The sequence below is a fragment of the Corapipo altera genome, unplaced genomic scaffold (assembly GCF_003945725.1).
Source record: "Corapipo altera isolate COAL_440 unplaced genomic scaffold, ASM394572v1 45, whole genome shotgun sequence".
NCBI lineage: Eukaryota > Metazoa > Chordata > Aves > Passeriformes > Pipridae > Corapipo > Corapipo altera.
Genome location: NW_020884877.1, coordinates 10,873,604 through 10,897,366, shown reverse-complemented (window position 1 = coordinate 10,897,366; position 23,763 = coordinate 10,873,604). Strand labels below are relative to the sequence as shown.

Sequence of the window (23,763 nt, the reverse complement as noted above, 5' to 3'; positions counted from 1 at the left end):
AAATGAAAATCTGGTAAATAACTCTAAACTGTTCCTACATCTCTTCTCTCCATATAACGTGCTATGATTAAGCACAAAGATCAAAAGATAATTGAGAAAACACCTTTAATTATTGTTTATTACAATTTTTCCAGTGCTGGGAATATTTCCTCTGCCTTTCCTTCCCTTCATCCTTGTATATATTTATTGACTGTTAAAAACAATTTCTGGGTTAGAAAACCATAACTAGGATAGCCTTAGAAAGAGTGTTCTGAAAATTAAGTACCACTGCTGTTTTAGAAATTTTTGTGTAAAAGATTATGAAAATTTAACATTTGATTCCTGTAGAAATACTTGAACCAAAGAAAGAATTGATGAGACATCACAGAAAAAAAGTAATTCTCAGTCTGGTCTCTGCTTTTTCTAAGGCTTATTCTCAAGTGAGGATATAAATACATTAAAGGACTGAGTTTGTTAATATTTTAACCTTTATGGTAAAAATTGTCAAATTTTCTGCTCCATACAAGAGTGGAGACTATTGAGGGTGAAATAAAGAAACAGAAAGCTGCTGAGAATGGTTTGGGATAAAAGAGAATTCCCCATCAAGAAAAGGAGAATAAGTAAAAAATAATCATCTGAGGCTCAATGCTTTTTCTTATACTAAACTGAACCAGCTTTAAGTATTTGGTAGCTTCTTTTTTAATCCATCCTGATTACTCCTCTGCCATATTACAATACTTTGTATCTAAAGAATGAACTTTTAGGACCATGACAGACCAAACCTGAGAAAAAGAACGAAGTGCAAACCCAGTGGTTACGCTACTGCTTATATATGACAATTTACTTTCCCTCTGTGGCTATGCTGGCTCACAAGTTTAGCTGTACATGAGTCATTTCACCTGAGCCTTATACTGTTCGTTTGTAAAATGGAGATAAAAATATTTGCAACCTCACAAAAAAGCTGACAGGTCTAAATTACATGTTATAACTCTTCAACATCATCTAACAGAAGGCGCTATATAACTGCTCTTTATTATTAAAACTGCTGTTATTCAGAGCACTCAGCTGTGCTCAGCCAGACAAAAACCACTATCATCTTGCCTCCATATCCAGTAAAAAATAAAAACATACTACAGTTTGAAACTTACTGAAAAGCAAACCAATAATGTACTTTAAGAGCAAAACTATTCTTGTTACACTACCTATTACCAACTGACAGTAAAATAATATAAATAAGTAAAATAACATGAAAAATTACCTTTCAGCAGAATCCTGCCAAAAGATTCAAGCCTAGGAGTTTGTAGTCAGAAAAGGAGCTTAGACAGCACACAGGAAAAATAAGATTCCTGATTTTTGCTTTCATCTTTGAGATGGTCCTTAGATATGACCCTTTTCTTCTTAAGAGTCTGCTCTAAGTTTCGAGTTTTCTTGCTCCCAGGTTGCTCAAGAACACCAAAACACAAAGAGAGGTTAGGGACAAATTCAGAGCTTCTGATTAATTCTGTGACCAGGAGAGAATAAAGACACAAGAAATCTAGTCTTCTGAAATGAATTAGTATCATTACTTTTTGCATACTGAAAAGAAATATCTAAAATGAGGATAAATTTTAAGTGTATATAGAGATTTGAATATAAATGTATAGATGGATGAATGTGAGAAGCAAATCAGAACCGAGAATTGCTAAGTATTTTGACAGCTGTTTTCTGCTCTTCACAGTATGTAAGAAATAAAGCCTTCTTCACTTAAAAATCAATAAGGATGTTTCTGATTTGGGGTTAGGTTTTTTGTTTGTTTTGGTTGGTTTGTTTGTTGTTTTTCGTTTGGTTGGGTGGGTTTTTTTGTTTGTTTTATGTTTTTGGTTTTTTTATCAATACCACATACTATACAATCTTCAAAATGCTTCTGATTAAAAGCAATGTATTTAGATATGAATCTCTATAGGATTCTTCTAATTAAGCCTATTCTGAAACTTAATGTAGTATAAAAGACTGCTGGTTTGGGGTTTTTTTTTTATGCTTAGAGGGGATTTTTTCTTTAAATCTAAGTAAAAAAGACACAAATCAAGACAGAAACTTGTCTCATCTAACAAATACATGAGCAAGAAATGTGATATGCTTTCCCTAGTGTTAACTTGGGGAAGTAGCTGAAGTCTGTGGTGAAGTCAGACAGGTTGAATATAGAGAAGACTGGTCTGAAAGGTACAGATCTTCAAATCAGCCTTGCTCTGTTACTTGAAATGAGCTGGTTGATGCTTCAGACATGTGTATTGTTGGTTTTCAGGTATGCAAAAGAAAGACCAGTTTCACGCTTTGATTGTCATAAAATTGGCTGTAGCTAGATTAAAAGACCACTAGGTATGCCCACATTCAGAAAGAAGGAGTATGACAAGAATTAAATTTTAGATACATTTTTATAATTTCTTAATTAATAATTATTGCAGCAATTCTCAGTTTCTCACAGAACAATGTGACAAAGGTCTAAGGGAGAGCAGGAAAACCAGACACGTACAGTCAAGATGTTGTAAAAGCAACCACTTCTGTGTTCATCAGACACATGGAGAAATACTGTTCTCTGAAGGTGCTCTAGAATCTTCCTTAGGACAAGGTTTATAATAAAAAAACAGCAAAATCTTTGTAAGCAGAGTGGTGCAACACATGTCCCTTGTCTTAAACTACGATTCTGTGACTGCTTGCTTTGAGGGGAGATGTTTTTATCACAGTCTATTTGTAAAACATCCTTCAGTTGCCTAATGCCTAAAATATTTATGGTTAACAACCCTCTCCCTTTAAATAGCTTCCTTGTGTCAGGAACATACTATTAACTGGAAAAGAAAGCAATTCAATGAAGATAAAGGCTTCTGAGCTTTCCTGTGCTGACTAGTAAAAGAAATAAATAATACTGAAGTGTTGGAAAGACTAACTCCAAGCTTTCTGTAAAGACAGAGAAAAAACACATAGCCAAAGAACAGATTTTCTGGCGGACTCAGCAAACGGCAGGATTTGTACACAGAAACTGTATTTCTTTAAAAAATTAGGCTGATGACCTAATTACTTTTACACGTAATAATGGATGTTTTGCAACAATTTAGGAACCATTTTTCAAAATGCACACTGTGGATGACAGACTCCTGCAAAGTGGTAGAGAAAGGTTACTGCACCTGGGGACTTCTGTTCCTCACCAGTGCATGTCAGTGCACTTACTCCTGAGAGACAGGGTTTCCTATCTGCCTGCTGATCTGTCAACTGACAGAAGGAAGTTAATCCATCCAATTCCTTTTCGAGAAAAAATACCAGTTACTTTCTTTTACTCCCTTAATAAAAGGTAACAGGTTGACTCTTCGTGATGTCATTTGGATGATTCTGGCTAGGACTTGGAAAACACAAACTACTGTATCCATAATAAATAAAAGTCAAATTGGAATGTTTTTAAGTGTTTGAAACAGGAATAAAAGGCAAACCTGAAGTACCTCTTGTGCCTGCACGGTTATAAGAAAGGATATAAAATGTTTACAAGGAAAGAAATAACTTACCATTTCTTGATTAAAAAAAACGAACGAACAACAAAACTCCTCAAGCATAATATGCACCTACATTACAAAAAACCTCTCCTAAGTCAATTGCTGAAATTTCCTTTCTGTGTTGTGTAAAGTATGGCTTTTACAAAGCTTCACCTGCTCTCTGGAGTCAGATGGAAAGAACCAGAACAGGTCACTTCAGTTCAGCACTCCATAAAAGAGAAAAGGGGAAATCAGAGCACAGGGACAGGCTACTTAGATAAAGACGACCATAGATAAAGGGCTGGCAACATCCTGTTGGCTGCATTTGTAATCTGCTCCTGCCATATACAATGTTGTGCTCCAGAGCGTATTTTGGCAATGTAGCAGGGTGTTAAGTGGCTGAATTCAGACCCTGCTAAGGAAAGAGAAAGCTCCCAAGCCACAGTGTCCTGCCAAAGGCAGAAGAGGCACTTGGCACAGAGGGGTGAGTGAAGCCAGCGGTACGAGCATCTTGTGCTCTTATCTGCTGAACTTGGCTTCTTGCCTTGACTGATTGCTGGGCCCTTCAAATGAGAACTAGATAGGTAGCAAAAAAAATGTGGGTCATAATTGAAAATGCACAAGAGGAAAGGGCAAATTAGTCCCTTACAGTAGTTGTCTTGGGGGTAGGCGAGGGATACTTAGTCCAGGCAAGGTTAATGGTGGAGAAGAGTAAAAAATTTCTGACTAAGTTACTACTCAGATCCTCTTCCTTTCCTGTAGCCCATTCCAGCCGGCTCACCTTCACTTGCAGATGTAAAATATTTCTGGTCCACTTCGCAAGGGGACTGAGAGAACTCTAATATAAAGAATCAGCATAAACCTACTTGAAGAGAAATAGATACTGAAGCAGTAACTAGGCCACATTAACCCATGTGTCCTCTAAAGCATGAAGGTATGAACTAGCATTTAAAAACCAATCATGGTCTAGTTCAATGGAAAATGTTTCACTAATGTGAAAGCTACAAGAGATGCTCTAATCTTTGATTACCCCTGAGGCCATAACAAACTCAGAAGGAAGCATATGAATTGCTGATTATTTTCTACGATGATAGAATCTGAGAAGTTGCTGATAATGCTTTTGTGCAGATTGACAGGTCCCTGGCTTTACCACTTCAACTAAATATGAGTCATGCAGTGCTGCTCTCATTTCAGAACAAGGTAGAATATGCTGGAATTTTGAGTGAGATTTCTTTTTTTTTAGAAGTATAAAATCTTCATAGGGAGATGCAGATAGTGAACATGAAGCTTGCCTTGTGTGATAAATCCTGGCTTTCAGCCACCTTAGTACATGAATCTTGATGACCTCCCATGTTGTGATCACAAAGCATCCTTTCTTCATTCAGTACACAAGATGGATGACAGGAGACAAAGAATCAGGGAGATGTAGGGAGAGAATGGTACAGAAGGTAAAGCTGTATGATGGAAGCCAGCAAGATTACATTATAATAAACACAACGGGGATGACAGTAATCTTAATTTTGATTTCCTCTGACTATGTACTTAATTTACAGATTTTTAAATGTAATCAATATGTAAGGTGTTACCTGTTAAGAAATCCTTAAGAGTCATTTTAGTGTGCTGAAAAAGAACTCTGCTTAAACAATACTTTTGGGTACACATCCATTCCAAATTGCAGGTACCAATTTGGAAAGTTCCTATAATGATGTCTCCTGTTCTTTTATAAACAAGAACATTTTAAGTAATAACATCTAATAATTTGATTCAAGTTCTGTGTTTCAGACAGAGGGATATGAGTAACTGAGCAAGAGCATTTAGAACTTGATGCCAGGACAAACATGATGTCACCTTTGGATCTGCTGCTGCAGCATTTCCAAGAGAGGGTTTGTCCTTCCATGAAGCAACTCAGGTTCAGGTTCTGACAATCTGAGCATGCCTGTCCTGTTCTGACAAGAATGTTTGCTGCTGCTGTGAAAAGACCAGGAAGGACAGCACCTACAATATCTTTTTGCTTCATTCTGTCTTTAGAAGATCCCTTCCTGGCTGATCTGTTCAAGCTTTATTCCCCATACTGAGAAGGACAGACAGGTATCCAAGGAGTTAGTGCAATCATTCCTCAATTAATTTTTCCTATATAATGAACAAGTCCTAATGAACAAAGACTAATTTAATTGGGGCATGAATTTACAACTACTACACATACATCCACAGCATATTTAGAACTATTAATGTTTTTAAGAGGAACAGAAGGGCGACAGTTGAAACTGTATCCCAAAATTCCATCAAGAAAATAAGATATAATTGTAAATTTCTTTTACAAAATCAGGGTCTGCTCAGTGCTTCAGTCGAAAGTACCACATGTGGAGAGAAGCTAGTGATCAGAACACTTCCATGAACAAAATGGGAACACTGATGTTTTATCTGGAGCATCACAGATGGTTTCAGAATTGAAAACTGTCAAAATTAACTACATAAAAAAGGGTTTACCCCAGATTTTAAATATATTTCCATAAATAAGAGAAGTTCTTTTGGGAAAAAACTGTAGGGAGTGTTCCTTCAAAGATGTTTGTAGTTAATACATTTTACTTTGTTTTTTCTTCCCTGGTAGTTACTGTATTAAGCTCCTATGCAGAAACTTCTTTTTTCAGGCAACTGACACTAGGGTAGAAACCACCTCCTGGCAAGGTTTAGAAAAATGTTCTGTATCTGACTGCCATTGAAAATGAACAGGTGGATCCAAGGAAGTTTTCTCTTCAGACCCTATTTCTTTTTGCCACCTTCAGTGAACACATGAAAGCATGAACAGCACCCTGGCAGGGTCCCCTCAGTCCTCAGAGATGAAGGGCTGCACACTAGAAGTTTTACTGTCTGCAGTCCTTGACAAGTCCTCCCTCGAATGACATATCTAGATTTCCTAACGGATCCATAAGGCAAATGATGGGTTTTTTTGTCTCTTCTAATATTCACTTCAGGCTCAAGATAAAAGATTGTGGCACTTTAGATGATGCATGTTACGCGTCAACTGGATTTAGCTTTTATAGCTCAAAATTTTCTTCACGAAAAAGTTTTTAAACACTTCTACATACTTCTGCCACCATTTTAGAGTGAAAAAGGAAAAAAAAATATACAAACCTAGAAGTATACATTTGCAAAGTTTGTGCTAAGTTAGAAAGAAAGGAAGCGCATATCAGTTGGCATTCACTGTGCCTGTCAGTAGATAATCATGAATGATTTAGTTTCCAATGAGCTTTTGAAGTCCATTGTGAAAGACTCTTAGGGAAAATCAATACCTGCAAGATAAATGGCAAAGTCTGTGAATTAGAAATAGAGAAGTACTGAACCACTGTTCCTCAAAATAGACGGTTTAAACATGCAGTGATGGTGGTATGTAGTAGCACAATTTTAAATAATTATCAAGAATTCCAAGGGAGGAAGTAGAACTGAGTTGACGATATTTGCTGATTACCCTAGGTCTCTCTCTTTTTTTTTTTTAATAAAATCCATAGAAGTTTGGAGAGGAATGACAAGAGTGAAGGATAAATACTCCAGGAATTAGGTAAATTAAATGTAACCCAGAAAAATATAAGCTAGACAAAATCAGTGTAAATATCCAAATTAATCTGTCTCTAGAGGCTACTGTGACTCAGAAATTCAGTAAGCACCAGTAAGCAAATAATGTTGGTTGACTGTAAAACTACTGCATCTCTAAAGAAAAGTTTCTCTGAACCTTAATGACCAGTTCTGTGAAAAAGATCACCTATAAAACCTGTGCAACTGAAAAGCAGACAAAACAGTAACAAATAATATTCCCATGTTTATCAGAAAGAGGATGGAAAATTAATCTGAATAGCATCACACCTAGAAGACGCAAACAACACACTGCTTTCTTAACACTGTACTGAGTTTTGGGTCTGCGCTTTAAACATACAGGGATTTTTTTTAAATCTTTTATCTCTTTGTACACATGCACTTTCTCACATCTCCTTCATCAATGCACAATTTCACATACATGTTTTGCAATCAATTAGTAATATTTGCTACTGTTTATAGCAGCCCACATGTTGGGTTGCTGACATGCGAAAGAAGCTGACGGATATGTCACCTCATAACCACCCCACATCACTGTGTGCTGTAGCACAAGGCCTGTCAGCAAGGTGTATTTGCAAGTCATGAAGAAAAAAGAATGCTCTCGCTGTTTTAATTTCAGACAGAAGGTTAGTCTGTGAAAGGAAACACTTGGCAGTGGTTCAGCTGATCACTGTCTGGTGGCGATGACAGTGCTTCCCTTTCCATTCCCCCTGCAACTACAGTGACAAGCATGATGCTCTACAGTTCAGGTGACGGTCACATATGAACAGACTGTACTCGCTGACTTGGCAGCAATGACTCAGAGCAGTTTCCTTCCTGTTGCCATTAGCCTAAACATTTAAGCTAATGATAAAGTGTGATGGCAAAAAAAGCATTTTGGTAACACTCAGTGCTATTTTATGAGCTGTTAAAAAAGCGAGAACTACAGAAGACAGTATTTTTGTTATTGCTGCTCTGATAAACATGAAGAACCACAGAAGCATTATTTTGGCAGTACTTTTTTTTTAAACTGAGATGCTTTACCATAAAGCAAAAATAACAGATTCACATTTTTCACGTTGGCTGGCTGTACAATTTTACACTTTAAAGTTGTAATTACACAGAATTAACAATAACCTCCAATTGATTTACTGGCTCTATTAGACTTAGTTTGATTCATGTCACTGGAGGATCTAGGTCTTACCTGTCTTTCCATTGCTTTTGTTTCTTCCTCTTTGACAACATGCCCAGACTAACTCTCAAAATAATTCTACCGCTTCTCAAATCTCCATCATAGGATTGTCTTTCTCAATGTGCAAACACCACCTCAATAGACCAAGTTAAAAAACAATCAGCCCCATTCACAGCGCGAAGGCTGGATACCATTCCAAGCCTTTTGTACAAGGGAAAAGCGACCACGATGGCACAGACAAAAAGGGTTCCCTAGAACTGTGTCAGTGATGCACTGTTTTAAGGCAGCTTCAATACTGGATACTAGAACCAGATTGGAAAGCATACACTGAAACCAAATGTGGAAACACCTTTACTTACTGTGTTAAAATTTGGGAAGAATCCAACAGCAGAGCTGCTGTCCACAGGGAAGGACATAAAGGGTTTGATATCCAGGGAAGGCTGCATCATCAAGGTAGGTGTGCGCACAAGGGTGGGAAGTGTAGTAGTGCCTGCCAAGAGCAAACAAAACCAGGAATTCATAGTATTCTCCTTTCCACAACAAACACAGTATAGCTGACACAACTGCCAAGAAAAAACAATACAGGGAGGTGATAAAGAGGCTCTGTAGGAGTTAATATCATTAAAAGAAACCTATTTACCCACAGTACAGATGAGGCAGAGCACTTCCCTATGGCCATGGATACTCAGACGTTGAAGAGGAGACATATGGTATATAAATCACACTGGCAGGTAGAATAAATCCTTTCTACAGCCGAAAAATTCTTCTGTGCCAAAAAGGCCAGGATGAGTGCCCATGAAAGTCAGATGCTTTTGCAATTAATGGTTGCCTACTAAATCAGCCAGCACAGACAATACATGTAAGCTGAAATTCAGAGGTTTGTTTCCAAATAGTGAGCTGCATCTTATTTTTTCCCCTATTCTGAGTAACTATCAGGTGTTGCACAAACACCATTTCAACTAACATGTAAAAATGCCTCTTTTACAATGGAAGACAAATATTAGAAAACAGCCAACAATTAAATAATCAGCTAGCATATAAATGAACACAACTCTTCACATGCAATGCAAACTAGCATTTTCTAAATTGGAGCCCAGATATTTCCCTACAAACAAAATTTTTCCAGAAATCTATATGCTGAAACACTTTCTCTATATGCCTAAGAATCACTGCCCAGCAAGATCCTGAAGGAATAGGGAGGCACAGATGTCCAAATATTCATTTTTAACGAGCTATCTGCCCTATTCACGCAATAAGTGTCCATAGTACACAGCTTCCAGCTATGCCTGTGGGAGTATTTTTTTTTCCTGAAATTATACAAAAGAGATTCAAATAAAATTTCTCTCATTGAAATAAAAAGACCCCCAAAAGACCCCAAACCCCTAAACTCAGTTTCTCCTTCCTAGGTTGAATAAATAATTCAACACCAATTGGAGCAGGCAGTGAAACACAAGTGTCCCACATCTCTAAAGAAGCATGAGTCACTCTCTGTCTCTCCTACCTTTGTCACAATTTCTTCATAACTACCTCCTTCTCCCACTCACTAGTGGTCAGGAGCTGGCAGCATAACAGGCCTCTTAAGAGTTTCCCTGGTCTCAGGTAGAGCTTGAGCTTTTTTTCACAGAATTCATCTGAGCTTTTTTAACTTGGTCAGGAAGGGGATATGGGAGAGGGAGAGGGGAAGAGAGAGGGGGCTAAAAGGAGGGGTTAAGAAATCAAGCAATATTCCCCCTCTTCTGCCATCAAATCATTTCAATCTACTTGCAAAAAGTAGCAAGGCAATCCATATGGGCTGCCTGAGCACCAGTCTTCCATTAATGGATCTCCCTTTCTGCCTGTTAAGGATAAACAAAGCTGAAGGCAGAGTAGATATTTTCATCCTTTTCTTTTAACTATTCTGCCTCCATAGGCACAATTTCAAACCCATCTCATGGTATCCAAGAGGAAAGCTAAGTTCAGAAGCCAGATGGGGCTGCATGGATTTTTTGGATGACCAAACACTTATAACTAGCCCTGAGCTCAAATTTTGTAGATGTTGGAGAGACAGTCATTTTGATCACAGCTGCAACACAGTAAATATTATATTATGGTCTAGCAGATAAATAGCAGGCTATAATCTATTCTCTGTTTCTTCCATAGGAAGAACATGATGATTGCACAATGATGGGCCATTGACAGCAATGGAGAGAAAACTGTTTCACACCACCCCAAATGAGTTGCACAACTTGAAAGGAAAAATATGCTCGAGAAACTTTCCCAGAATATTTTCTCCCTTCTTCTATCCAAACACTTTCATAAATGTCAGGTTTGTTTCTGCATAAGCTCATGAAACTCATTGACAGTTGTACCTAATTAACTGTAAGTCAAAGCTTATTCAAGTGGAGTCACAAACGTCAACAAGCTAAAGGCTAACATGTCTACAGTTTCTTATTCATATCCATAATGGAAAAGATGCATCAATAGGAAAGAAGCGTGTCAGAGTATTTATCCAAAGAAAGTATCTTCAACTGCAAAAATTATGATTATTTCTACTACTGGTTCTGAAACAGTAGATTTACATAATTTGGATTTCAGAGTTGCATTCAAAGAGGAGCTATGTTGTATTCAATTACCTAAAGCGCCATCATCAATCTAACTTCCACAAGTTTCTCTTTGAAGTTCATATGCAATTAAAGATCTGTGAAGTTAAATAAGACCTGTTTTCTCTTTACATATACATACTTAAAATATGTAACCATAGCTTCATTGAACTCAATTTTTCAGAAAAACAATATAACAGAATAGACTTGAATTGTGACTGACATTTAAAAATCAGAGTTGTTACGTTTCTGATGTTGTCTTTATTCAGTGCATAGAAATCATTTGGCATAAAATCTTTAAAATTAAAAAACAATTAGCATACTCCTGAAAACAATGCAACCTTCTTTGTGCTCCTTGGGCGAGTACAGATCCTTTCACATGGAAAACACATTTGAAATATCTCTCTGGTTTTGCAGTTCATGGTGTTTCTGTTGCCAGAGTAACTTATGACCAGGAAACTAGGACACATTCAGAGTCTATATAGAACATAAAATATACATACCTACCAGACTGATTGCTGAAGGCATTAATTACATGAAATTTGTTCACTTCTGTTTGCCAGTTTACTAACTCAACAATTGCCAATCAAATATCAATGACCCTGTTGGACTGAAGTTTGACTTTCAGATCCACCTCTGAAAGCCTCTGAAAGAATTATTAGATGAAGGTGACCTAAACTACAAGTAGAAGCACTTCACGACAAAATCATCAAAACAAATGCAATAAGACAATATTGCACTGGCATTGCTCCCAAAGGCCAAATAAATTCTCACAACCACAACTCCACTAAATCTGTATGCAGGCCTGAGCTAAGCAGGAATACTAACATAAGAAAGACGTTGCTAAAAATCTTCATTATCTTCATAAATTTAACAGATGTTTACTGTTTCATTAGCATTTTAATGATAGGGACAACTTCTCATGTCAAACACATTGTTTTAAACTACTTGTAAATCTTTGGAATAAAGAAAACTGAACTTTCTTGTAAATTCATTTGCTTACTTCAGTTTCATAATTATTAAACAGTATTTTATATTCATAACTTCAATTTTGATTCCCATAGTGTAAGGTAAACATACGTAGGTATTCTTCCCAAGAATGCCAAGGCAGCGGAAGGATTAAAAAAAAAAAAGTTTTATTTCAGATGCAAGGACCACTTTTTCATAGTGCAGAACACCGGACCTTTCAGGGGCAAAAGCCCATGCTTCACCTCCTCCTAGCTTTTTGTATCTTCTCTCTCTCCTCCCCTACCCTCTCCGGCCCAAGGAGGCCTTGGACATGTCTGCAAACACGCTCTCTCTCTGCATAACACGGCAAGAGATATCTTGCTCACAGTTTCTCCCTGTAAGTTTCTCTGAAATGCAGAAGGAAGGGAAAAAAACCCACCTAACCCATTTGAAAAGGCAGTTTGCAGTTTTTCTAAGTGAAACAAGTTCTAGCTTTCCATTACAAATTCTTACATGACTGCACCTATCCCTACAGACAGCAGGAGTCATGTACGTACTGGAAAAGCAAGCCGCAGACACACTTTGCCAAAAGGCACTGATCCTCACTGGTCCCTTTTACCCTTGTCTAAGAAGAGGGGAAAACAGGTTTTCATCCATCAGATGATCCAAAATGTCTCATTTTTTTAAAAGTTTTTCTTCCTCCTACACAAAAAAACAAGTCCCTGCGTAACAGGTGCTGCTCCTCTTCAACCACGTACATCTGGTTTCATGTACATTGCAACACACTGGGGAACTTACATTGTTACAGAAGTTATGAAAGGTGGTAATCTTTACCCAACTTTAATCTGTCTCTAACAAATAGATTAAGCAGTGAAAGTGATATTTTTGGGGAGCAATTAGAAAGTCTTGCATCTGCCACATCTGTTGTAAGACATGTCCCCAGGGCCAGTAAGACGAGCCTTAGTCAGGTGCCAGAAAGGGGGCAGACAACACAGGGTCTTGAAGAATCTCTGCCAACAATCCCCCCACAGCTCTTTTGCAGCTTCACAGGAAAAACTACCAAGACCACAGTTTTGGCAGAGACAATCACAATTAACTCTGGCCATGGTTAACAGTCACTGATCCTCTTTTTCAAGTAAGAGCGCTGACAAGTTCAGTCAAAGCAATTTCTCTCTCTGTACCTCCTGAAAACTATTTGTGACAGTACTACTACTGTGATTTCCTCCCCAACTGCTTTTCTTTGCCACTGAAAAACACAAAAAAGGTGTAATGTCTGCTCATTAACTCCTCTGATTTTTGTCAGTATTAGACCATTACACAAAAAAACCCCAATTCCATCACAAAACTTACTCATCTAAAACACATTTTGTGAACTATTTCAGCTTAAGGAAATGAATTACCTTCCAGACTTGAATGCCTGCTCTTCCAAAGTCTTCATTAAAGGTAACTATAGAGAAATCTGAAACCATACTCAAGTCTCTCCATTTTTTCTATTTCCTAAAAGATGTTACTACAATGTTTAAATCCTCCCATCCAAGGAAGCAATTCACACTCAGAACAAGAGCAGTGGAAGAGTAATTGAAGCACTATCAGAACTGAATAAAAGTACTCTGTGTACAAATTTCTGTGAACCAGACGATCTACATCTACCTCAGATAGCATATGGTTGCATTTTTTTAACTTGTGCCATGCAGAGTATTTGGGAAAATTTCAAAGAGACATCGAGATATTCACACCCACCATTAGTTATGTGCATTACACCGAAAGTTTTCATTTTATTGACAGGCTGTGTTGCCTTTTTTCATCCCTGAATTGCCTGACCACTTTCAGCTATAAGGAACCTTTATTTTCCACAGCAATGTTGAGTAGTCTGATCCAGCCACAGAACAGTAGCAACACAATGGATATGAGGGATAAGTTCTGGGCTTTCTTCTCCCTTGACCTTTTTAGAAGTTTTTTTTTCAGACACTGCTTGAGCCAACAGTATGCCTTTGAGAGTGGATGACAAATTGCCCCTTTTTTGTGCATATTGGCTGAATTAGTTATGGGTTGCAACCAGAGTGTGCACAGCCACCCTTCCTTCACACTGCCATCTCCATTTACAGCGCTTTCCTTCAGAGCTCCAGAAGGTGGAAGCAGCTCTCTGGAAGGATTCTGAGACAATTCTGCATGTGTTCATCTATGAGCTTTTTCTGGGATCCTACAGTTTCTGTACAGTTTATTAATTTGCCAGTCAAAATTTTGAACATTGTTAGAAATATCTACTTCAGCATGTGGCTCAAAAACCAGTTTATAAACAGTTCAGAGCCAGAGGTAGTACCTAGGGCTTTCATACCGAATAAAAATCTCTTCAGCTCTATTTCCTGTGACTTGCAAAAAGACCCCAAAAAACCCACCATCACTAAAAAAACCCAACTTGCACAAGAATCTCCTACACTTGCTTATATGGAGCTTTATGGGAAGATAGCCACAAAAAAATATGTTTATAAAAAAATCTCCACCTAACTACACCATAAAAAATGAATAGGGTTTCCTCCCCTTTTATCTGATGCCCCCATTGCGCCAAGACCCAGATGTATCTGCTTCCACCCCAGTTTTTTTTTCCCATACGTGACAGGTAAAAACCAATCACTTGCAAGTCACTACATTTTGTTGTTTAGGCATTTGACACTAAACACCGAGATATCTCACAATGTTTAATATTAGCCTTTTTTCCTTTTCAGTATGATCAGGATTTAGAAATTTTCTAATTTAATTTTTTTACTTACAGTTCTACATGGGTATTAGAGGGTGTCAGCTGTTTCTGTTTATGCTTAAGATAAACTGATAAAAACCAGTTAAGTGCAAGTAAAATAATTCAGAGTTTCTGAACAGCAGGTGTTGATATCAAAACTCGTAAGGAAAAAATCTGCTCTAGAAGTATCCCATTAATAATACTCATAGATGTGAATATTAACATATTTGCCCCTCTTAAATAAAAAAAGTTAATAAATACAGCATTTTAGTAGATTTCTTCATGTTTCACTCAGCAGAACCAACATTTCTTCCTTATAATATGGTGGTATGATAAGAGACTTATGGCACTCATAGGGATTCCAGTCTGTCAAAAGAATTCATGGAAAGATAAGACCATTACACTTCAACAAATTTTCCCAAATGGCAAATTAACATAATCCTAAGAGATAACCTACTATCCAGGCAATTTATTTTTAAAAACAACTTGAAGCAGAAGCCCAGCATATACGAGACACGGCACAGCCCCTGTCTCACACAGCAGACAACAGGAAAAATGCTAACAAATTCTCTGCCCCCTGGGCACCACACAAACTAACACACTAATGAATGTGGGTGCAGCTCCTTTGGGAGTTGATATGATCACCACCAGAGCTACCGATACACGTCTTTCAAAACTTGGAGGTGTACTCATAAACCTTATTAAGATATCAGTGGAACAGTCAGACCTTCCATTGGCTTATTAATGAATTTAAAAAGCACAAACACACACATCCATCCGTTTTGGCATATAAAAACCAGGTAAATCCTCAAAAGATGTGCTGGTTGTCTTTTTTTTTCCCCAGAAGCTACAAGGAAAGGCAACAGTAACTGGTGTAGAAGTTACAGCTACTCAACAGCACAAAGGAAGAATCCCTCTGTGGAACACTCAGAAGGCAAGTGATAAGAAAGCACTGGTCCAGGTCCAGCCTTCCATAGCAACATATGGATACAAAATGATATGCCAAATATTTTGCTCTCCATTCAGAGTTTATTTTTTCAGTAGATATTTCAGCAAGCCCAGAGGCATTTGATACAACTTCACTGCAACGTACAGATTATAGATGTATTGTAGAGTTTAAGCTTTGTGCTCAAGAATGACTTATCCAAAAAATATGGTAGATTATGAAAATAATTCTCTCCCTACAAATTAAAACATTATTTCTAGAATGCTTGAACATGAAGTTAATATTTTCATTATTATCCATAGAGAAATGAATGTTCTAGAAAGGTCTCTAACAGATTTCCATAATCTCCTTTTGTATAAAACCAGATACCGTGAAATGAGGTATTTCTATTTTTCAAATACATGTAGGATTCAACCAAATAGGTCAACACCAAAAATAAATTGAAATCTGGTGCTGCTGAAATGAATGGAAGCTCAATCCAAAAAGTCAACCATCACTTACTTACCTAATACTGATAATTATTTATAACTCATTTACAATCAGAAAACTAGTATAGCTATATATTGCATGTATTTCACATAAGAATTCTAAAAATAAAAACATAAACCTACTTGTTCTTACAAGTCAGCATATCTTCATTAGATCAGATCCTTCCTCATTGAAATATTCGGTGCTGATTTGGAATTACTTTAACTTCCATTATTTTTTAATATTCCTCTGCCTAGCTAATTGTTTTCTACCTCCAATGCCTTATGACTGAAGGATTATAATTTAATAAAAAAAAAAAAGTCAACTATATAGACTATAGATCATAAATATTAGGCATATACTTGATATGTATATAGTCAACTGATATTGAATACCTCTGCTATGATAATATTATTATTTTGAATATTAATATTAAAAAGAAATGTGTCAATATTTATTCCCTTAATCTCTACATTTAATATATCAAAATCATGTAGGTGGACAAATAATTATGTCCACCAGGGAGGGTGGGAGGGTGAGGAGTGGGAGGGTAGAGACATAATAATAGGAAACTGGAATTTCAGTATTTTAGAGACAAATACATTAGAAAATTAATCAAGAAAATTCTCATTCTCCTTGCAGCTGTACTGCCTTTCTAACAGTTTCCAATAAAAGCAGGAATCCCCATAGGTTTTGTATAGAAGATACCAGAACAGATGAAGTGAGAAGTCCAATAATTAGAAGTGGAACAGATTATCTTGCCTTTTCCTTAAATAACTGCCTGATCACAACATTTGGAAGAGCCCTGGATTTGCAGAACATGTGACTCACACTCCTGTCCTCTTTCTCATCTATTTTGTGTTCTTGCAGCTGAGAAAGGACTTGCACACCTGTACAACCAACAGCCAAGATTTTACAGCTATTGTGCTACACTGTTCCACACATTTTTTTTCAGTATTTATATTCCCAAATCAAGTGATCTCCAGAAGTACTATACTAGTATCAAAGCATGTTTGTTAGCACTGGCTCCTTGTCAAGTCTAAGCAATTAAATAAATTATGGAACATCCTTTACTATATTTAGAAGAAACATGCTGGCTGCAGTACAACTGCAATTTGCTATTATCTATAGATAGTATGGAAGTATTAGTCATTAGTTTCTTAAAAGAGATAATTCTCTAGACTTCTAAAGCAACCAAGACTATTTGTTTGACTGCAAAAGACTGCTGTGTTACAGCTTAACACTATCGAGCTCAGTAAGTTGGATTCTATTCTAATAAAACAATAACAACTATTAATAACCCTAACCCTAACCCTGCCTGCATTTAGGTCAGCTGGAGTTTTGCAGTCTATTCCTGTTTCTTTTTCTCAGAATCTCTTGGCTGGCTCAAGCTTCTCCCTCTGACTGAGTGAGTAGCCCTGCTCCCTGCTCTGTTCTTATCTGCTTCTAGGAAACACTGCTTTGGAGTTGTTTTCACTTTGAAGTTTTCCAAGTATGACAGAAAAAACAGCTGCACTTTTTTCAGTTCTTTATTCTCTTGCCATCTGGACTAATGGAGATCTTTCTGAAATCCTTAGGATCCTTTTTCTTGATTTACTTAAACCAGTTCACTCCCTGCCTTGCCTCTTCCCTCTACCAATAAAAAATCACGGTAAGAGAAGGTGTTTGCTTTTCTGCTGTCACCCTTAACTGAAAACATGACATCACCTAATGCCTACTGAAGTCATAATCTTGTCCAGAGCATGGTGCAACTTCTTGAACAGTCTCCATTTTTCTCCTCAGTGCACATACTTAGGTGTTGCACATCAAGCATGTGAGTGCCCCAGGATGAAGCACTGCACTCCCTTCCCTCTTGGTTCAGGATTCTGACTTAACACAAGTTTTCTTACAAACTGAAGCTTCGCTGATAAAAGAAAAACTGAGCAAAAAAGCCCACTTTACATTACCTTGAAAGTTTCACAATTTTGAAGAAGAGATTTAGTTGCAGTTAGATTTTTAGAGAATCTTATCACTTCAACTCTCATATAACCTGATGTTTCTCAGAATCCACCTCTTATTCTGAATTCTGTCACCACTGAGCTCACCATCTAACCCTCAGTGAGTCTCAGCACAGACTTTCATTCAGGAGGTACTGAGCTGCTATCCATTAAAACCAAACAAGTCTGTCACTGGGAATGCTGCTGGGTGATGGTTTTGTTATTAGTCAGTCAAAAACATTATACTTAACTTTTAAATTTGGGTGATTTCTGTCTGCAGTTGTCTTCTTGCTCCTTATTCTGCTTCAATATGCCAACCCACTAGCTCAGCAATGCTACACACAAAGGTAACAGAGGTCTAGACACATATGCACCCTCACAGATGTGTCTAATCGCTTAACCACATTAGACGATTTCCAATGCTCATGAAAGTCATCATAGCTCAGAGAATTTCATGCCTCATTTGCTTTTCCCACATCATAGACAATCTCCTTTAAAAAATACAGTTACCCAAGTTGCTTTTCTTTTGCTAAGTTCTTCTATTGGTATCACTCCCTAAATATCCTCCAGATAAAAGATTGCAACAACAACAAATTTAGGTTGTTTAAAAAGGTCTCAAAATATCAGCAATGGAAATCCAGATCTCCACTGAATGAAATCCATTCTCCTTCCAATGACAATTTTCAAATTTTCAGAAATTTCAAAAGAAATTTGAACATACAGTCCACCCTTTTTCTATCCAAAAAGTCACAATACCAGTCACGATCTTCCCCTTACTTGCTATCTTTTCCATAGCTATGTACATGCTTTTAGAAGAAACACAATCTCTCTGTTTAGAAATAAAAAACTATGAGACAGGGAAGCCAGGCAGATTTAAAAACCTTCATAATATAGTCCATGTAGCCTACATTCCACCTGGAATTTAACTGCTCTGCCATGGCATAGGGCATGCAGCATACAAGCACCTGTTCAAAAGAAATCAAACATGTAAAGGTTTGCTGTAACTGATGCCCCTAACTAAAGCCACATGAACATCTTCATAGGATATCCTGGAGGATTTCAACTTTCTCCTAATCAGATGCCATACTACATCATCTTTTCAGAGCCAACACTCTCTGAATAGCCACAGCAAGGGACGACTCAGAGCTCTGTTTCTCAAGTTTGACAAGTTACCAGAGCACTCTGTACCCCTGTACCTGGAAACACAAAAAGTGCAGAGACCTCACCCTATGCAAGAAAGTAGGACCCAGACTCAGCACTTCTATCAACTAAAAATACAAATAAAGGTACTTTAACCTGCCAGTGAAAAGAGCACAAGAGTTGCCTTTCTGACTGAAGTTCTTAAGGCCATTTACAAATGGAAGACAGACACTACAAGTTCACCAGTGCCTTACAATATTCAGAAGCTGCATAGGTTTTTGCTGTGACCACACAATCATGAATCATTTTAGCAAACCAAAAGCATAATGAAACAGACCATGTAGTCCCATAAAGGCTTCCCACTATTAAACAATGCCACGATGCTTACCTTAGTCCCTAAGGTTATAATCCACCTCCCCTGCAGCACTTAAACACAGCTTAAGACTTAGAAGTAAATACTCTTTCATTTCAATAAGGTGCTTTTGTGACTTTGGGTGCTATGGGACAACAAGCAATCAGCAAGCCTGAACAAATCTGGACTGTTGTAATTGTGTGCTTAGCTTTAATTATCCTTGAGAAGAGTACACCATGTGTCTGAAATGTGCCCCCTGATTCTTGGGGCTGTCCTGTGCAGGGCCAGGAGTTGGACTTAAATTATCCTTGTGGGTTCCTTCCTACTCAGAATAATCTGTGATTTTGTGATTTTAGAGGGGTTTCCAACTTCACCCCAGAGGGAAGGCAGCCTGCTATTGACATCACCAGATCAAACATAACTTAAAACACTGATAAAACTCTGTTTCAGTGGAATTTTCTTAGAATTTAACTTAAAAGGGTTACTAGCTAGCTGGCTGCTGTAGAGCTCCATTTTAGGTAACTTCTGGGGAAAAAAAAAAAAGAAACAAAAAATGAGAAGAAATGGTGTCTGCTTGATTTTTTTGAAGAGTTCATAAAAGAGGACCTCAGAGCACAGCGTTACTGACAGCGTGGGGTCATGACATTCAGAAGATCAAAGTCCATGAATCTCAGCTCTCCTGAATTAAGCTGCACTGCTTTACTTATTCTCAAAGTCAGCATTGATGAATAAGTAAGAACTTGAAAACTTACAAAACTATAAAATATGCTATCAACCCTCTATTATTCAGGGAGAATGAAGACAATAGATTTCAAATTAACAGATCTGTTAGCACAGATAGCCACATTTGTGATGTTACTGAACATTAATTAAACACTTATATCTGACTAGAAATCTTATTCTACTTTTGGGAACCACAGTGCATCAGCCCTTTTGATGCTGTTATGTTTTCAAAGAATGCATGACATGAATTTCAGCAATTCTACTCTCAGTTACATTCAGAAAGAGAAAAGAAAAAACGAAAGAAATATGTAGCAGAATGTTTCTGTTAAATTGAATTGACATCGGACGAAAGGGGAAATCTTTTTAACAAAACATTCAAACTGACTTTTAACAGGATTTCAGTTGATATAAGCCTTTTAAAAAAAGTCACCTCTAGTTTCCCAGAGACTAATTAATATCGCTTTAATATGATTTATTGCACAAATTAAATGTAATCAAACAGTATACTGAAAATAAAGGCAAATAAACAGAAGGTGAGAGTCAATGCAAAAAAAGAATGAAAGCATTTTTAAGACACATGCCATGCAGCCTGCATCTACTTTCCATTATGACACCTGACACCAGGAGCAGGCTGGGCATCCCTGCCACCCCGACACTACCCTTGAGGCAGCACAGGGAGTCAGACCAGTTGTAAACAAACTGGCACAAGCCAACTGTCCTTCAACCAGACCAGGTTGAGTTGATGTCATAGCTGTGAAATAGAGAGTACCAAAATAGGGCAGCTGAAAGGAAAAATTTTGTCAGCACTGATGTTTTGTATTCTCATCCAGACTCATCTGAACTAGCCTGCATCTTTCATGCAGACAAATTTCATGCCTGCCACACTGTGTTTCTGGTTATGTCTCTCAGGATGGTATCTGTTCAAACTGACAACATGGTAGTGTTAACTCGAGTTCACCTTATGAACAGAGAAATCCTGTCCTGCATTCACAGAATAGTGATTCCTGTTTGTGCTGCACTGCAGTCAGTTCCCATTCTCCTTTGTATACTTTGGCATAATTCGTTTGTCCTGTTCTTCAAAGAGAAGACCATCTATTAGTTCTTAAAGTCAGTCTGTTCATTCTTCTCTTTTAAAATTACTGTGATCCCATCAGCTCTCTCACTGCTCTTCACAAGTGGCAACAGATCCGATATTTTCATCCATTCAGGTACCCTTGCACTGCATTTGTCCAAGCCAGTGCTTTGAAGATTCTAATTCATAGAGACATTCTGACCCGTTCTTACAGGGTCAGAGTATGTAATATCTTTGTTATATATACGGATGACTGTCACATTACACAAATGATCTTTCTAACCAAAAGTAGTGCAAAAATGGCACCATACAATCCAAACTTCTTGGCTTCCTTAGACTTTCACAGAATAACAATCCACCTTTTTATTTGGTAGTCTCTAAGTATTGTAAGTGCACTAACAGAAAGATTCCTTAAAGTATGATGCTTATTTCAGTCTCATTTTTCCTACAGATTCACATTACTCTTTTTTCCTCACTCTTAGCAATTTAAACTACTTTCCATTTCCTACCTTTACCTACAGTTCTTGTGCTTGAGTCCATAAGAATTTTATAGTTTAGTCAAATTATCCTTGCCACACTTCTTAACTTGCCTCTGCCATGGGAAAGTTTGCTGTTGTACTCTTATTAGAGTTTCTTTAGAAGAACATTCAAGCCTTTACAGTATGCTTGACAAAAACAATATCCTGATAAGGGTACCTTACAGAAAAAATCCACTCAATTCTCTTTTCAAAATTACTTTCACTATTGGTTGTTTGGTGCATTACCATGTAGCAATATTTTGCTGCAAACTTAAAAATCAGACAAGATGGTTATTCTGCTATCTTTTTTCTAATAAAAAGCAACTCCCCCTCACATCCAATAAATATGCCTTGCACTATCTCAAAAATACGTGTAAGATTTCACTCTAATTTTAAAAGCGATAATGAATACTTAATATTCAGTATTCTAAATGCTAGTTTAAAGATGAATCTAAGCAGCATACATGCTCCACCTTGCCTCCTGGAACAGGCAGATGCACTTCCCTTGCCCTTTCACTTCCTAAATCCCTGGTTATATACTATGGTAAATAACTGAGCCTAAAATTCTGAGTAGTGAGAAAGAAGCAATGAACACTTCACCTTTTTTTTTTTCCTCCTCTGTTCTGATTCCTGATTTAAGAATGTGCTTAAATTCCCAATCACTGGGCTTTAAATTATTGTTTTAAAAAAATCTTAAATCTCAAGAGTACTACACACATTTGACCTAACTTCACACTTAGCAATAGGCAAGGTTGTAGTAAGAGAGGTTTTTCTGACTGAAAGACAATGCCAATTTTACAGGAAGTTTATGGTTTGAAATGTGATTTCCTATATCTAAACAATTCAAAACTGAACGATAGTTGAAACTATGTAATTCAAAGAAAGGATGTTTTCATTTTGTGAAGTGAGAAGAACTGGCAAAAGGCATCAAGGAGGAAAAATACTGCCCATGCAAAGGCATGGCTTCCTCCCCCTAGTGACGCTTCTAGTAGCTATAATGCCACTCACTGCAACAGGGAGAGCAAAAACCCTGAAATGCAACCCAGAATATTGAGGAGAGAATTATTTCTGTAAGATTTTGAAATCACAGATGAAGGCATTCGATGAGTATACTTTTAGACATAAAGAAATCTTAAAAAAGACTCTATAATAAACCTCTGCTTTTCCCTGATAATTGGTTTATTTGTGAAACCAAGGGAAGCAAGATTGCTTTTACAAACTTTCGACATGGAGGTACAATGCATGATGTACAAAACTCCAGCAAAAACTTGGATCTATTACCCTGGTGCAAATCTGCCATGATTCCTTTTAAGTCAATAGAATCACTAGGATTAGCAGCAGTACAAGCGTGAAATTTGGCTGATTAACTTCAGCAGGAGGAGGTCTGTGTAGAAGCAGCAGCTGCCAGGTCAGACACTATAGCTAACCTTTCCCAATGCAAAGCAATGGTAAAAGAGGGTGATACCAAGGCATTTGTTGTCAGGTGCACTCATTTTGATACTGCATCAACAGAAATTGCCACATGCTCTTTGTTGACTAATAGTTCTCAAACTGCTGCACAGAGAAACTTAGTGAGGATGTGAAATGTACAAACACTGAATGGGAAGAGGGGAACAACTACAATGTTACACAGATAGCAGCATTTGTAGTAGGAGGAACGCAGCAAGCAAGTCATGCAGAATGACTTGGGGTGCAGGAACAGCAACCGCAGGTTACCTGATCCTGTATTTATTGCCACATATACTTGACTACACTTCGCAGCTCTCTGTCCATTTCTATGCAGATGTCTGTATTATAACATCTTGCATAAGTATCTGCTACAGCAGCATACTAAATTTGGCAAGAGAAGGTTGCAAAGACAGGGATGAAAGACTGGCTCCTCAGTTAAGGTCAAGGCTCATACGTTCTGGTGGATACACCAGACACAGTTTCACGTTAAGCATGCATTCCAGAATGGGTTTAAAATAGGACACATTTCCCCAAAGATACGGTCTTTCAGAGTGAAACCATAACCCAGAATACACTCACTGCCATATAACCTAAGGATTCTAACCTAAGTCCCTAATTCAGGA

The 23,763-nt window shown here is 37.5% G+C and overlaps 1 protein-coding gene across 13 annotated transcripts in view; it reads right to left on the bottom strand.

Moving 5' to 3' along the window:
• Window positions 1–23,763, bottom strand: part of ZNF385B (zinc finger protein 385B) — a 167,491-nt gene that overhangs the window by 46,629 nt on the left and 97,099 nt on the right. For 9 of the 13 annotated variants that reach the window (XM_027637346.1, XM_027637347.1, XM_027637348.1 and 6 more), the window contains one exon: window positions 8,595–8,725. The exons of 2 other annotated variants lie outside the window; for them this stretch is intronic. In XM_027637346.1, the coding sequence (XP_027493147.1) occupies window positions 8,595–8,725 (131 nt within the window). Of the gene's footprint in view, window positions 1–8,594; window positions 8,726–19,414; window positions 19,522–23,763 lie in introns of those variants that run through there. 2 more of the 13 variants (XM_027637355.1, XM_027637361.1) reach the window with 2 other exon arrangements.